Source organism: Pyrus communis, chromosome 9, assembly GCF_041283825.1.
Source record: "Pyrus communis isolate YQ-2024b chromosome 9, ASM4128382v1, whole genome shotgun sequence".
In the NCBI taxonomy this organism is placed as follows: Eukaryota; Viridiplantae; Streptophyta; class Magnoliopsida; order Rosales; family Rosaceae; genus Pyrus; species Pyrus communis.
The window spans coordinates 12,022,296-12,040,489 of record NC_142573.1 but is presented as its reverse complement, the minus strand read 5'-3'; the positions used below and the strand labels follow the sequence as shown (position 1 = coordinate 12,040,489).

General features: G+C 36.1%; 1 protein-coding gene across 1 annotated transcript; it reads left to right on the top strand.

Annotated features, from left to right (window-relative positions):
* The first annotated feature begins 13,281 nt into the window (after positions 1-13,281).
* On the top strand, positions 13,282-15,087 carry LOC137740567 (uncharacterized). Its single transcript, XM_088700567.1, has one exon. It carries the CDS (start codon positions 14,081-14,083, stop codon positions 14,630-14,632), a length of 552 nt encoding a protein of 183 aa, XP_088556693.1. The 5' UTR covers positions 13,282-14,080; the 3' UTR covers positions 14,633-15,087.
* The last annotated feature ends 3,107 nt before the right edge of the window (positions 15,088-18,194 follow it).

The window sequence follows — 18,194 nt, the reverse complement described above, 5'->3', positions numbered from 1 at the left end:
TTGTACGTGGCATTTACTCTTTAGTTATTGTTTAACTAAGAAAATGAATCTCATTATTATTGTGGTACAGTGGTTAGATTTTTAATCACTCTCTGTCTTCCAGATTTTCCTTTCATTTGATCCACAGTCCAATGGAAATTGTGTTGGGCTCCATAAACCCATATGTCAGAGCCCAAAAAGTTGGCCTTTGGGTTGAATGTTAAACCCAACCCAACAGCTCCCCACGCAATTGAAACACATCAAACAAAAGACTCACTAGAAGTCTAGAACAAGGGCACAAACAAAAGTTCCTGATTTTTGTTCAATTAGATTTCTTTCTTGCATGCAAGGCCATAAACTTTTGATAAAATTCACAAAGTGTTTATACCCTTTGTAAAGCATACTTATGCTCCTGGATCCAGCTGGAGGATTCAATTAAAATTCACTTTGCAATACATATTTTAATTAGCATGATGAGGATTTTCTCTCCCTATTTTGTTCCATAATTTCATTTAATTTATACAAAGATTTTGATACGATATTAACATTCTTTAAGAAGATAATTTGTGGGTTCCATGATTAGGAAGGAGCTTGCTAAACTGTCTTTTAAGCCAGGCCACCAGATTGCCAGGCAGCCCTTTGGATTCCACAGAATTTCTACCCCTTTTAATACAGATTTCTTTATCAAATTTCTACTTTTATTGAATATAGGAGGGATCCCATAATGTATTGATAACATATTAATCTCTTTCTTTCATGCAGCTCGAGTACTGTGTGAGACAACAATGTACTTTTGACGTTTGAGGCAAATGGTACGCCAATGCAGAGTCGGATACGAAGAAAAATTAATTGAAAGTGGAGATGACTTTTTCTCCGTGGCTTCACTGGCTGTACCACCCATTGAATTTGGTGATGAGAACATGATTAAGAAATGGTGGATAGGAAAGATAAATAAATAATGTAAACAATGTGTGATCTATTTATTTTAATTTTTATATATATGTGAGGAATCAGATTGTCAATCTGCTGGTGCTGGTGTGAAGAATTTAATACAATTAGGTTATATTTTTTTAAAGATCCAGATCACTGAGAAATAGATGACTTAAAAAACTGACCTAATTTGTCTTAAGCATGACATTTCATACTTGCAGGCCGGCGACCAATTATCCCCCAGGGGATTAGGGGTAAAAGCTTTTTAATTAAAAAATATAAATGCGTATTGCAATTAGCAATATGGTAATTGACATTTCATTCTGCTCGTAAATATGAGGTCTTCGATACTTGACAAGGATGTTATTAGCAATTCTCATATATATAATTGCGTTTACTAGCATAGAAAATGAAAAAGTAAGTTAAATGTACCTGAGAAATAGTTATGTCATACTCATATTTGAGCAACTAGGTATGAGATCACCAAGAAATGTTGTTTATCACACACATAAACAGCGGTGTATCATTCTCATTTCTGGCTTTTCTCACTCTAAATGAATGCTTACTTTTTTTAAGGTATGAGAGTAATACCTAGTTATTCATACATGACATAAACAATCCAATAGGATCCTCTTCGGATCTTGGAGATTCGTAAATCGTGTATGTTCATCGTACAACGTGCGGTCAGTTTTTGTTAGGTACTGTTTGTATTTAATTTTAAATAAAAATATTTAAAATGATTTCTGACCGCACGATATACGATGAACGGATTTGATTTATTGATTCCCAAAATCCTCACAAAAAGGATCCAGATTCATAAACAATCCCCTTTGTAATGATTTCTGGTTTGAATTGGGTATTGCCTAACTAATTTCACTATGCAATTTACTTATTTTTTTCTTTCTATTTTTTGTGTGTTAATAAACTCAAGATATGTCAGGATAATGAGTTATACTCATATTTTGCGTATAATTTATGGTAAGTAAACATGTCACAAGTACGTAAACGTTCACTAACAGAGAACAAAATAAAAATAGGGTAGAAAATAAAATAGTAATAGACACAACGAAATAGAAAAAGGAAACTTCAAGACTACTAGTCAAATTATACAGTGCCCCACAATGGCCGATGAAAAGGAAGCAATTGGAAAGGAGCACTTGGGAGACCAACATGGTTTTTACACTTCACAATTTCTTACACGGTCTATTTTTTAATCTAAAACGATAAGAAAATAATGAATTTTGTGCAAATACGTTAACAAATCAAGTTGTTATTGAGTCACACATTAAGAACCCGTGAACATAACATATGAGCTCCTATTCATATGAGGTCCTACTTGGGTTCCTGTTGGAGCAATATTAGAAAATATGAAAAATGACAATATAAATCTAATGATAATAATCATAGAAAAATTCACAACATTAATTATATATGAGATTAATATAAACAACTAAAGAGAAAGTTAGAAAAACTGACAAACTTAGAGATTGAGGTTTGCATAAATGCAATGTCCTAAAGACAGAATTTCGCCCCTACTCTTGTGCTTGTAGTTCGGTAGGCGTCTATCTCCCAGGATTCAACAATCTATAATCCAAAGTCAAAGCACTTCAATCTTCGGACTCTGACGAACTTTATATATTCCATACTCTCAAGACACGACTCGGAATTTGACTCACGAAGCATGAGAGAAACAAAGTGGGGAAACCCTATTTCTCAAGAGTAAAAATTAACTCTAATATTTCTATCTTTAATACCAATGGTTTCATGGGTTTAAATAGAATCTAATTTCTACTTATTAAAGAGATGTAACTTTTCATCTATAAGTATACATCACTTATCAAGGAATACACCTAAACAACATAACCTTTCCAAGAAATTGGTTAACAATATCTTTCATTCAATTATTAAAATTATATATTACAATATATAATTTCCAACAATCCCCCACATGAATGAAAAATTAGGAAGAATTTGAGAGTACAGACGGACAAGAGATGCATCGGGAGATGTGTCTTTTGGACTTGAACCTACCGTAATGAATACTTATCGGATTTACTTGGTGACGCAGTAAATATAGAATCTTGAACCGTTCACCGCAGTAGTAAACCGAGACAATAAGCAACACCCATCACTAATCCTAATATATTCTGGTTCATATGGTTGTGTTCATTTTGGTCCTGAACAAATCCCGGATTCATGAGAGCTTTAGAGAATTTAGCCATCTCATATTCATAAAAGCGACCCACTTCTACTCTCACATAGGTGACCACTGATTAAGAATAGTCTGCTCTATTCCTCTTATATATAAGATATCACTGTCTTTAAGTATAAATATACAACCTAAAACGTCTGCAGACAACACACTTCTTCCACCATAGGAATGAGGTATATAGTGTATTAACTTCTTTGAATCATACCCAACCAGTTTGCCTATTGAACTTAGACCATGGGATCTCCAATCAATTAAGTTAGGTTTCCGTCCGGCTGATTCATTAGTTATGTTGGTTTTAGCCTCATTCCCCTCGATGATCAACTTACTCTCTAGTCAAACCTTTAATAATTGGATCCACTACTAGGTTGATTATCTTTAATGGTGTGCACAATCTATCTTATGAAATTATATTTCATACGAGAGTAGTTGTTTGACATTGTTTGAAATGTCAAGTCCTCAAAATTATATTAGGACTTAATTACTAAGTAATTTACTAACACTTGGGTAAACTCCCCCACATTTAAGGTACTTTCCAGTAGGTCTCTAACCTTTCAATGCCTTAAAATGCCATTGTAAGAGATCATCTTTATCTCTTTTTATAAGCAAATTACTTTGTCATTCTTCTTAAGTTGACATATTATCCAAATATAACTATGTCATTCCCCTACAATTTACTCACATTGGGTTCTCTCACTAGCCCTTATGTAGAATCTTTAAAGTTCTTATGGCTAGTGCCTTACTATAGGATGCTTTATCCTTACGAAGTAAGTCTTGACGCCCATGATTCAATCGTCAGCGTTTCAAGTCAAACTCTATGATTTGACAAAGAACCACCACTTTTTCTGTTATACAACTCAAATCAAATTCATTGACTTTCCGATTACTAACATAGACCAGGACTTTTCAGTCTACAGGCATTGCATACTTTTTATCAGAAAATATAGATAACTATATTTTTGTCAGTTGAATATGAATGTGCGTTACTGCAATGTTGTGCGATTACTTGCACCATCTCAGAAAGCAATTTACTAGGGATTTATGCAGCCCTTGAATTTTGCATACTAGTTTCCCTCCAAACAGAGTTGCAATTCTTTGCACTTTCTGGAATAGCTGCCATGTAGTGGCTTGATCACACCACTCTCTTCGAGCGGCACCACATTTGTGATGGAATGGTTACACTATGGAAATAGCACTAAATGATACATACGAAGTGATCATGTCTTTTCATTAAATCATTACAAAACCACCGCTCCTTGATACTTTCAGTTATGTGAGTATCAAAGAGTCCATGCATCTGCACGTGCACTTTGGAAGATACACGACTGTTCCTTACAAACTAAATCCAAAATTTTATGTGTCTGCTTATGACGAATAAACTTTTCTGGAAAACTGAAATTTCCAGAAATCGGTGCAGGAATCCCAACAACACTTACGTGGCTGAGATAATTTCAAAGTCGAAAACAGTATATTAAACTGATTTCACAAGCCATGTTTGCATGCCTTCTAAGGGACATATCTTTCCAAATAAAGAGTTCCAATAGCCGTATCTGGTGTCCCACCAACTATCCCATTAGTTTCATGTTGATATTAAATCACATATAATAACAAACTCAAAGATATATACGGATCATTATATTGATCACAACAGAAATAGATGAAAACTGCATCTCACTGCAGCCAAACATGTTGCATATGTAGATCAATCATCAATCCATTTGATTGGTTCAAAAATTTTGCTTTCTAAACTTGACAACACTGCTTCGCAACAGATATTCTTTAGAGCCGCGTGTGGTTTCGATCAACCACCAAAACTCACCAATCAGAACAGATTGTGTTGGTTAAGGGCACCGAATCCCATTTCATTTCCTTTTCCAGTAAAAATTAAACACCAGCCAAACATTAGCCTGGAATATCAAGCCCATATATGGCTTCGTCAAAATATATGCAGTGTTTTGCATCTCCCAATCAAGACATGCCTTTCCTGATCATAAGGCCACTTCATCTTCCATTTTTAAATAAATGGGATATAATCATACTCATAAACTAATGAAATACTGCATATCAATTGGATTCTGTTATAGAAATCACTTCATAACAACGTGGTTAAATAAACATATTTTAATAGCCGCAATGGTTAGCGATTGGACTACAAGTCATCAAAATCAAACAATCATACAAATTAAATACAATCATTTAGATGCATCAAATCGTTGGCAACATATCAATTAAATGCATCAAATTCAAATGAATTTCCTTCCTTATAAAGGAACTAATCCCACGGACTAGTACTAGTAGTTTGCACTATGAACTACTATACCATATGTCTGCACTATGAACTACTATACCATATGGCACATATTTATGTTCACTTTTATCATGTTCATCTGTGTCTCTTAGTCATTCTTTGACAGGAGGCACTTACTTCTTGCCATAATAACTGTCAATTTTTAAACATCATACAATGCAAAAGGCACGAATCAAGTAAACACTAATGCTTACGTTTTCCCTCTGCTTTTCTCCTATATTGCATAAACATCTAACAAACACATCATCACATTTTATAATTATTGCATAGAGATAAATTTCTGTCTTTAGATTGTTGGGGCAATATTAGAAAATATGAAAAATAACAATATAAATCCAATGATAATAATCATAAAAAAATTCACAACATCAATTATATATGAGATTAATATAAACAACTAAAGAGAAAGTTAGAAAAACTGACAAACTTGGAGATTGAGGCTTGGATAAATGCAATGTCCTAAAGACAGAATTTCGCCCCTACTCTTGTGCTTGTAGTTCGGTAGGCGTCTATCTTCCAGGATTCAACAATCTATAATCCAAAGTCAAAGCACTTCAATCTTCGGACTCTGACGAACTTTATATATTTCATACTCTCAAGACACGACTCGGAATTTGACTCACGAAGCATGAGAGAAACAAAGTGGGGAAACCCTATTTCTCAAGAGTAAAAATTAACTCGAATTTTTCTATCTTTAATACCAATGGTTTCATGGGTTTAATTAGAATCCAATTTCTACTTATTAAAGAGATGTAACTTTTCATCTATAAGTATACATCACTTATCAAGGAATACACCTAAACAACATAACCTTTCCAAGAAATTGGTTAACAATATTTTTCATTCAATTATTAAAATTATATATTACAATATATAATTTCCAACAGTTCCTTCTCCAACTCTTATATTAGAAGCTACATATGCTCTGACAAGACAAGCGATGCCAAGCGCACATACTAGGAAAAAAAAAAGAGATTGATTTCGAATGGGATAGGAATTATAAAAAAACGTGAGTTTCTCTTTGAAATTCATAATTATATATCTATAAATTAGAAATTTGATTAATTAGGTGGGCTAGTTGATCTGATTCCCTCTCCTACTCATATTTCTAAGTTATTTGATCTCTTCAATCTCTTATGTCCATTAAACACACATAATATAAACTTTCCTTGGCCTAAAACATACTCGGAGCCTAAACATCACGACACTTCTAATAGGTTGCAAATGATTCAAGACTGGTTTAAAAGAAGATTTTGTTTAATCTTTTTCTTGGTGAGGTACTTCCTCTCAGCCCCGTTACAATAACGAATTGTCTTGAACTATACTAGTTTTGCGAGTTAAGCAGAATTTGTTTTGCGCTAAGTGGTATAAGAGTTGAGTGAAGTTTTTGGGATAGTGCCAAACTAAGCCACAAACAAAAATATATTTTAAGACCCAACAAATGCTTGCTATTTTTAATTACTTTTGCCTAAACCAAAAACCAATTTTCTCCTTCTTCACCTGTTTCTCTATTGATTCTTTTATTTATTTAATTGTTTATTTATTTTTTGTCAATAATCCTAACTAGTATATTGAGATGGGTTTGGGGAAGACAAGAAGGGAGTGACAACGATCCTAACTAGTATTGAATAAAAGCTCTCTGTTAAATAACACTTAAGGAGCCGTATAGTTTAGACGAGTCCTATTTAGTCTCATTTATCTTAATTCTTTGATGCACGAAACATGAGATTATAGTCTCAATTAGTCTTGTCCCTCTTAAAGAGGTGTAACAAAGGGGGTCTTTTGATATTGCTTTGACACACCCCAACCCAGAATGTCCACCTGGACTCCAAATCGAGCTGTGCTAGCTGACGCCAGGAGAGTGACGAAGTCATAAAGTGTAGTGATGTGGAAAATGTGAATAAATTTAAACCTAAAAGTGCCTAAATATAAGAGTGCGCTTGTGAGTAGGAATGAACGCATTTCACATGTGATGTCAGAGCATAAGTAAAGTACAGTAAGATATGATAAGAATTATATCATCGAAGGTAACCACCTATACCAAGCTTTGCCAGGAATCTTGGTTGATTCGAAAGCTCAACCATTAAAACCTGGAGGGGTGAAAAACAAGGGTGAGTGGGCCTGAAAATAAGGCTTTGTAAAAAAAAATTTCGCAAACATAATAACGCCTCGCTATAAAACAAGTATAGTTTCCAAAATATATATACTATGTATAGTAAGAAAAAACTTATCGTAACATGCAATATCTCAAGAATTCAATACGGCACAATATTTCGTAAGTAAACATATGACATCTGTAATCACATAATCTCGCATAAGCAAACATATCATATCAAGTGCTCATCAACACATACTAACACACAAGTTCATGCAAAGATATTCTGACATGAACATGATTGGGTGTAACAATGATATACCTCTAGTACTACAATCATGTGAAGACTGGTGTTATACGCATCACATACAAGTCCTAATTGCCTATAGCAATTTAGGACAGGACTGGCACCTTCAAAGCTACAATGGATCCAAAGTGAGCGTATGGTGTGATGCGAACATACACGTGAAATACTGGCCTTGGCCCGAGTGAGTACAAACATCGGTGCAGCAAACGATGATAAGATAATATAAATATAATCAGGCCACATTGATCTGATAATTCTAGTCAACATAATATTATTCATAGCCATAAATCTAATTAAGGCATCCCATATGATTTATAATGGTTTCCTAATTCTTATCGTTACGTCATTTCCTATAAACGTTAATTTAATTACGACAATCACATAGAAAATTCATTATTAGATGTATATATGGAAAATAAACAAATATATGTATATATCAAAGAAACGACCCACTCACAAATCATGTCATTGGGTCGAACCCACTTCGTGAGCATCGAAGATCCTTGCGATGCATTTCACCTAGAAACAAAACCATTTACGTAAATATGTAATGTACTAACGTAAAAACGTGTTTTCGTACAAAGTACGGCTAATAAAGGAACTATTTTAAAACTGTCGAATTTCAAAAAACGGACGGCGGATTCGGATTCGGCACATCGAGAAACTTAAGGAGGGACCTCAGGCTCCTTCATTTGCTGCCAAACACTACCATAAGGTGGTTGCACCAATAGCCACTCGCAGCACGCGCTGACCACCCTCACGCATCAACGCGCCTACAAGTACGACTGTACTCGTCTTACTCGTGAGTTCATGCAGTTTTGCAGGTTTTTGGTCCAACTTCCAGAGTTCCTAATGAGCTCAATTCTCAATCATTTTCAGTGATTTAAAAACCAGAGTAAAGCTAGAAATGTGGAGAATAGATCTATACCCATTTTAGGCCGTGTCATGGTCGGAGTTCGCCAGAAAAGTGTTCTGAAAGAGGCTTGACGACCACGGTTGGTTCTTTCCAAAAATCTGGGGAAATCTTCCTCGACTTGTGTTCTACACTAAATCACCCCCAATCGTTATTTTAAGGTTAAAAACAATATTAGGGGTTCAAAATAAGAAAGGTTTGAGGTTAGGGGTGGTCCTAAGACTCACCGTGGTGGAATTGTTGTGGGTTCGCCGGACAATAAGCACTGGTGGTGGTTTCTAGACTCGGGGAAAGTAGAAGATAAGGGAGGAAGGTGAAGACCCATAGATGGTGGTGTCATCATCCAGGTTGATATTGTAGTGATGGTTTGTCAGTGACATTAGTGAAACCGAGGGTTTCATTGTAAGAACAGATGGCATGGAAAGTTGTCCAAGAGGGAGAAGTATTGGATGAGGAAGAGCATTTGTGATGGTGTGGTTTCGTCCTAGCTTCCCTATGGTTCACATAGAAAAGAGAGTTTGAGAATGAGAGTTAAAAGAGAGAAAATGAGGGAAAAAAGAGGAAGACAAAGAAGAAGACACGGGAGAGATGGAAGGAATGGGGCGTGGGCCCCACATGGCGCACAGCCCAAACCAAAAAACAAAAAAAAACCAAAACAGGAATAAAAATTATCTCCTGTAAATGCGAAATTACTAAAACGTATTTCATGTTCGAAGTTTCGTAAATTTTTTGTCTTAACACCAAATTCGATTCTGCTTGTGTCTACGCGTTCGTATCGCCGCGTACTACGCAAATACGCTAAAAGAATGAGTCATACGTCTCTCTAAACAATGGTCAACGGAAGTCAAAATCCTTACCTTTAGGGGTATTTTTGTCAATTCACACTTTTAAAATTTATAAAATCATAAAATTAGGGACGGGTTGTCACAGCTTAGAGTAGTAACTTTACCAATTAAAATTTCGCAAGCAATTGCATATATAAAATACAAACTCTCAATATATATATATATAAAACAATAAATAACATGTACAAATATTAAATCGAGGTACCCATTCTATGATAACTCTCAACAATCCCCCCTCCATTTTTGTTCCTTTAGTAAAAGTAGCAATTATTCCAACAAAGACCACTATTCATCAACAGTAAAAGCAAGTCACCATCCATCCCGTGCTTCCACAGTAAAGCAATCAATCATCTAAGTCTCTTGTTCAAGTCTTTACGAAGATGTCTCCGGAGAAGAAGAAACCAAGTTAAATTTTCTCAGTCAAAAATTTCTTTGAGTTTATACTATACCCCAAGAAATCAAAATTGTAAATACTTTTAATTTTCAAATGTCAAGGATGCTTGCGTGAACCAATATCCTTTTCATCAGTCAATTTCTTATTTGCTGAGTCAATCGTCAGTAAATTAATTGTAAGTCCCAGTGTAAGTTTTGCAATAAAACTTATTTTCAAATTATAATTGCATCATTATTTTGAATTCATTGTTTTCATTATGAATATTTTCATAACAACTAATTTTGGATGGCATAAAATTCTTACTCATAGTCAATTCATCGAATAGCTCAAATTCTAGGTAAATACAGATCAATCATTTGTTCAATTCTTTTTATTCATTTATAACAATTGGTTCCATGACATATTTAATCCTAGTTATCCTCTACATCAAGTTTCCAATTATTCAATTAACAATTCATTCAATTATGATCATCATTGCCCTTGGTTTAATTGTGCTACACACACACACACACAGAGGAAGCTTTTAAGGGAAGGGATCCCTATTTTTCAAAAAAAAAAAAATGGGGACATCCTCTTGCCATTTAGATTTGGCTTTAATGAAATCAAGTGGTTGAGATTATGTGGCCTGTGATTTAATCTCAACCACAGAATTTCATTAAAGTCAAGTTTAATGATCAAGAGGGTGCCCTTATTTTTTTTGAAAAATGGGGATCCCTACCCTTAAAGGCCTATGTGTGTGTCTGTATATACATACACACACACACACACACACACACACATATATATATTTATATATATATATATATATATATATATATATATATATATATATATATATATTGATTGTAGGCATTACATATAAAATTAAAGTTAAAAGATCAACTCCAATGGTTGAGTTAAAACTTATAACCTAAATTTTAGGTTTTAAATCCACCGATTCTCCTTCAATAATCTAAAATTTGAGATTGAGATAAAACATAAAATTTGGGTAGATTTATCCAACAAAATAAGCCAGGTTAGTGGCGGGCCCACCATGATGAGCATGAATGTGCACGAAAGCTGAAACCACATCGCTTTGCTTTCTTGCATGCGGCAAAGCTGCAGGGGGTGCAATCTATGGCTGACAGCTTTGTCTGCCACCTTATCTCATCCAACGGCTATTTTGTAATCTAATGGTTGTAGAGATTGTATCGCTGGTTGATCCAACAGTCCAGATTTACACTTTTTTTAATCTAAAATATAGTTTATAAATATATTAATTTCAGCGGTTGATATCAAATATGATTAAATCTAACGGTAAAAAAAAAATCTAACCAAAATTAAATCCAAGGGCTAAATAATAATAAAATAATTATTTTAATCAAATTTCATTACAAATTGAAGCATATTTAATGTGACATCCCACATCGCCCAGGGGAGTGATCCTTATATGTATATTCTCATCCCTACCTAGCACGAGGTCCTTTGGGAGCTCACTGGCTTTGGGTTCCGTAGGAACTCCAAAGTTAAGCGAGAAGGGGGCTAGAGCAATCCCATGATGGGTGACCCACTGGGAAGTTGCTCGTGAGTTCCCAAAAAACAAAACCGTGAGGGAATGGTAAGCCCAAAGCGGACAATATCGTGCTACCGTGGTGGAGCGGGCCCGGGAAGTGATTCGCCCCGGGCCGGGTTGTGACAATTTGGTATCAGAGCCTAACCCTGGTAGTGTGTATGCCGACGAGGACGTCGGGCACCTAAAGGGGGTGGATTGTGACATCCCACATCGCCCAGGGGAGTGATCCTTATATGTATATTCTCATCCCTACCTAGCACGAGGCCTTTTGGGAGCTCACTGGCTTTCGGTTCCGTAGGAACTCCGAAGTTAAGCGAGAAGGGGGCTAGAGCAATCCCATGATAGGTGACCCAGTGGGAAGTTGCTCATGAGTTCCCAAAAAACAAAATCGTGAGGGAATGGTAAGCCCAAAGCGGACAATATCGTGCTACGGTGGTGGAGCGGGCCTGGAAAGTGATTCGCCCCGGGCGGGGATGTGACATTTAATTATTTTTTTATTATTTAATGGAATCTTCATATTTATAAATTAAGATGTTCTTAAAAAAAAAAAAAAAAAAAAAAAAGATATCCACACAAAATTATATTTAATTTTTTTGGGCTAATTTTAAGTTAAAATCATTGAAGGAGCAAAACTTTTTTTGGGCCAAACTAAAATTTTTCAGATTAAAGTTAAAAATTTTAACACCAATTATTGAAGTTGGCCAAGCATTCTCAATTAATAAACTTGGTCTAAAGGGGTCTCAGCTCTCAAGTTATAAACTTTTAGGGGGGTTGTAGTCAAACTAAGATTTTAAAGAATTTTAAAAATGATAGATTTGATAGGATTTAGGAGGGTTTAAGACTCCTACAAAATTCATATGGATTTTAAAGAATTTGAATAAATCTAGTTTGTAGATTTTGGTGGATTTTTATATAATTTTTTTATTGAAAAAAAAAAAGGGGAAAAATCTTTCCCCTTGCCCTATTTTACTCGATAGCCACTTTATCCCCTTCTTTTTCGGATCCTCTTTCACACAACCATGACTCCATCTCTTTCTCAATTGATAGATCAACATAGCTTTGGTGAGCTTTTGAACACTACACCACCGACTGCCCTTTTGCCACAGACGTACGATGTGGTACATGTGTGTGGCTGGGGTTGGTAGAGATTTGAGGACTGCCCAGATGGAAAATGATTTGAAATCTAAGGGGGTGAGATTCCACCAAAGTATATGGTGGTTACCTGTGTGTGGCTGGGGTTGGTAGAGATTTGAGGACTGCTCAGATGGAAAAGGATTTGAAATCCTAGGGGATGAGGTTGGATTCTTTTTAGTTTTGGTTATATATAATTCTTGCTCTCAAATCCCATAAAATCCACAACTTAATGAAATCCTCCAAAATCTTAATTTTTTTAATACACTTAGATTTGGATGAATTTTAAAATCATTTAAAATCTTTTAATTGACTATACCTAGATTTGAATGGATTCTAAAATCCTTTAAAATTCTCTTAAATCTGAGTTTGACTACACACATCTTAATTGGGTAAGTCAAAGTGACACTAGTAAGTTTTGCATAGGTCTCTCTTAAGGAGTAGGATTCTTTTCCTTCTTATTTTCATTCTCTTCCCTCTCTTTCTCTCACATATTATTTTTTGTCTTATTATCTTTATAAAAAATTAATATAAAATGTTGACGTAGTTAAACCATAACTGTTTAAATAAGAAGAGAGGAAGAAGAGAGAAATTAAAAAGGAGGAGAATCCTCCTTCCTCTGAAATTATTTTTCTTCTCGCCAACTTCACGATAGCACACCATTGGACAAGTCACAAAGCTACGCACACAGACAGTCCTAACTCTTTCTCTCTCGCTGAGAAAAACAGCTTAAAGATTCTTCCTAGGCAATCATTCACCAAAATTAGCCCAACCGTTGAAGCCCGCGTAGACTCTCTCTCTTCCTCCTTCGCTGTCCCTCTCTGTTTCTGAGAAGGTGGCGAATATCACAAAAAAAAAGAGCCCACTCTTCCCCCACTATACGTTCCAACTGCCCATTTGATTCATCCTTCCAATTCTCGACAGCAAACTCACAAACACGTATGATTCCTTTTGCCCAAAAGCCTTCTCCTTTCTGCCACTAATTTGAACTTGCAATCAAGCAATTCCGACCAATCCACCATTTGACCTATTAGTTTTTATTCTGATGAAGGTTAAATCGCAATCCGGATTGGAACAAGATCAATTGAGTTGATCCCCAAAAAACCCTAGACCTCTGGGGACCATATCTATCAGGAACCCAGATTTCTGAGGCAGGCCCTAGGCAGACGAAATCGAGCATTTGGGGCCGAACCCATTTGACCCTTTTGGTCAAATTGTGAAAGGAAGAGGAAACTGATTCGAAAACTGCTCAGATTCAGAATCCGTAAGGTATTCCCTTTCTTTTGTTCTTTGAATTCAGAGCCGATGAGAAGGAAATTTGGAATTTTGGGTTAGACCCAGATGCGAGAGTTCTCTGGAAAACAAAATCCAAGCCCTAATTTTCCTTGAGAGTGCGAATCCTGTGGTTGTTGTTTTGATGGAGCTGCCATTTTCAAGCTTAGTCTTTGTGGTTTTGTGGTTTTGTATTAGCCACTGTACTCTTCTCGTCCAGTCTCAATCTCAAAATGGAACCGTCTCGAAACCCCCACCGCCACCATCTTCGCAACCCCTACCGCCACCATCTTCGCCACTCCCACGGCCACCATCGCCACCGCCTCCGCAATCTTCGACCCTGTCACCGCCACCTCCCGAATCTCCGACCCCGCCTCCAAACCCACCGCCTCTTCCAGAATCTCCGAACATGCCATCCCCATCAGAATCTCCCCTGCCACCTGATCGGCCTGCAAAACAGATCAGTTCCAATAATGATTCGAAGAGGCCTCCTCCCCCACCATATAAGGGGCAGAAGCCTGATCGTCGTGGACATCCTCTGCCGCCCCAGCGAGGGCACAAGTACAACGCTGGGAAGAAGATTGGGCTGATATTTGTTGGTACCGCTTCTATTCTTCAGATTGGGGTAATTGGGTTCTTGGTTTTCAAGAGAAGACAGTTTCTAAAAGTCAAGGATAGATATGGGACTTGTTCTTGAATATTTTGGTATCAGATTTCACGCAAATTCTTTTGTTTCGCTGAGCGCATTGCATTGGAAGTTCTTCGATTGAGCACATCATACTGGGGCTTTTACTGAATTTTCTTTGGTGAACGGGCGGCAGTGTATGAATCACAGACAGATCTATATGGATTGCAAATGGAATGGGGGATTGGTGGCTGCTCCGATCGGCCTCCTCCAGTTGCTCTGTAAATGTGTTATTGTTGCTTGAAATTTTCTTCATGTTTCTTTCTTTTTATGTTGATTTTTTTTTTTGTTCCTTAGCTTGTTTACACGGCTTATAATTTAAAGCACAAGAAACCATTTTAGGATTTGTGTCTTGAGCTACTGCCCTTTATTTTTGTCCCTGCTAACTTTTGACTTTCTGACAGTATAACATTGTAGAAATCATGGAGAATTACATGACAATATCTGATTTTCTCACTTTACGATGATATCTGGTTTTCTAATGGTAGGAACTGCAATTATAATATCTAAATTTCTCTCTTTGCATGAATATATCCAATTGTTGTCTTGACTATTGATATCTTGATATATTGGTCTCACTATGGTACATTTGTCGACGGTGCGGTTGACTTCTGCATGACAATGCTAGACTTAGGACTTAGGAGTAATTGCTAGAAAGTCTGATTTTTGTTTTCTGGTAGTATTTGAAAAATGTTTCATAGCAATTTCACTTCAGAAACTGGAACTAGCTGCATCTGATGCATGCCTGAAAAGAGGTTTGTTTTGTATATACGTAGGGGAACAGCTTGTTTTGAATATGTTTAGGAGATCAGCCACCATTGAAGTAGGAAGTGTAGCAGCTAAGTATATTGTCAGAAATTAGCCTGGACATGAAAACACTGCAAGATGCATGTGTTGATCCTGGTACAATGGAAAATACATGTTCCGTACCCAGTTTTATTGCTTCCTGCAAAGTTGAATTGTTCATAGCAGTTTCCGGTTCCTAAATTGTTTCTCAGCTTGAACATGCGAGTGCAAGATGTGAATTACATATGTTATGTTCATTGAAATGGAATTAGATGTGAGTTTGATTTTTCATGTTTCTCAGCCTGAACCTTCTTATTTTTCTCACTCTGCATTGGAGTCTTCTCATGTATACATTCCTAGTTATGGAAAAAATGTTTACAGACTCAACCTTTGCTGCGGAAACTGGGTTTATCTGATTTAAATGTGTCATGTTCCCAGAAGATATATTTGTGGATGGGGAGCCTTATTCAAACATTTACTGTTCTTGTTTTCCCGGTTCATGATAGTTTCCTTGATGCATTGTGCTGTATTGGAGGAAGATATGTAATGGTTGTTTGATTTACCTTATTAATTGATTGTCACGGACATGGATTGGGTGAATGAATTATCAATTTGCAGCTGGTTTTGTGTTCAGCGCGACATGTTGAGTCCGGTGGTACAGATTTTTTAAGAGGTCTTCATACCATTTGCTCTGTGCCTACATTGTGGAAGAACCACTGCCATCCCCTCGTTTTACCAAGGATATGCTGGTCATCGACTTTTTCTTTTCTCTATTATGTTAACGTTCGAAGTTGTAGATCAGCGCAAGAGAAAAGGGAAGGCAACGATGATCTATTCTGAGTGATACTCCTGCTTGCTTGCTTGCTTCCATGGAGCACGATGAAGGGCTCATCTCGCGATGAGAAGATCTATTCTGAGTGATACTCCTGCTTGCTTGCTTGCTTCCATGGAGCACGATGAAGGGCTCATCTCGCGATGAGAAAGAAGGCAGCTACCCAGTTTCCATGCAATAGCTGTGAACTGGGCAGTGGGCACCAATCTGTGGAAGATGACTCATCACGGAGGACAATGTGGGCTATGTGAACGGAATATGGTTTGTTGGATATGATATGACAGTTTCCATAGTTGTAACTTGGAATTGACTGGCCAAATTTTGCCCATTTTCTCAACCGAAAATTGGAAAAACATAGTCTGGCCATATCAAGTGCATTTGTGTTTTGTCTAGTCTTCTGAATGCCAAGACCTTTGATTCTTGAAGGAGCATCTGGTGTGCTTTTAAAACACTCCATCCTAAATATTCCCCATCTAAGGGATGCGATGCTCCATCATAATATGAAACCCAAACCAAGATGTCACGTTATGTTAAGACTTCTATTCTTTGACCAGACGATCTATGTCTAAATACTCTAGTTTATGCACAAGGGATTCCCTCTTGGGTGTAAACTGCTTTAGCCATCTTAAAAGCATTTCTAATTCTTGGGTTAAAAAGGAATCCAATCCTTGTCCAATGGTTGGACAAAATAAGTTTAGGATTAAAACTTAAAATTTGGACAAATTTAACTCAGAATTTAGGCAGGGTTAAAAAGTTGGCTCACCAAACTTTAGGTTTTAAACTAACACAATTCTTTTTCAGTGGTTGAGTCTAAAATATGTTTTGCGTTAAAACCTAAAATTTGGGCTATATTAAAATTTTACATATATTGAGGTCAAATATGTCAAACCCAAATATTTTTAGATTAAAATATTCATAAAAATAATAATCTACTTAAATTCAATTTTGAAAAAAGTTACCAAAAAAAAGTTTAGCTTAAATTCAATCTCGTGTTAGTAAAAAAAACTGTTTCTGAGCTAAAACCTAAATTTTCTGAGTTAAAAATTTTAGGTTTTAACCAAAGAGTTGGAAATGGTAAGTACTCTAGTTTAAGCAGAAGGAGATTCCCTCTTGAGTGCAAAGGAATTGCACACTACACTACCAGCATCACATATTATGTTATTTATTTATTTAATTTTTTTTGAAATAAACGATATTACTTACAATAAAGAGGTGGGGGATGTCGCATGTTACGTTAGACTTTATATTACCAACTTTCACACTGCTCACTCAAGTTGAATTTCTGTCCGCGTAGGCGTGACCCAAAAAACCTAAGGGAACGCCCCAAAGGGAAACCTAGGCCCAACAAATAAAAAGCAAGTCCAGAAGATCAACCCAAAACAGAGTCAACAAAGAAGATGAAGAAACTTGGTAAACAACCAACCAAAATAAGCGAGTTTAAGCATACAAAACTCATTAGGATCCGTTTTCTGTAGTCGGTATTTTGCTCATAAACGTTTTTGTTCGAAGTAGGACAAAGTTTATAGTTTAAATCCGAAATGTTTTATAAAAACACATGATAGTGATTTTATAATTTCATAATCAATTTTAAATTTTTGTGTCAAACATCGCTAGAAGTGCTCGGGTCTGTGTCATCAAATCCCTTCTCATGTATGACAAAGGGATGTTTAATTAATGTTCTCTCATGCAGACAATTAGCAGACCAAGATATGTCATCTGATGATCCATGAGAAAAAACGGTTGTTTAACAGCTCGCTCACTCACATGATCCAATCCAAGTGTGTAGCTTGGACATTGGAAAAGTAATATAATGGCCATGAGATTCAAGAAAAGAAAGGACACCGTTATCGTATGATGGATGAGAAAGATATTAGAAAGACGGATTAACAATCCATTATTAACAACATTTAGTTGTTTTAGTTGTCTTTTATCAATTAAATCGATAATGCCTCTCTT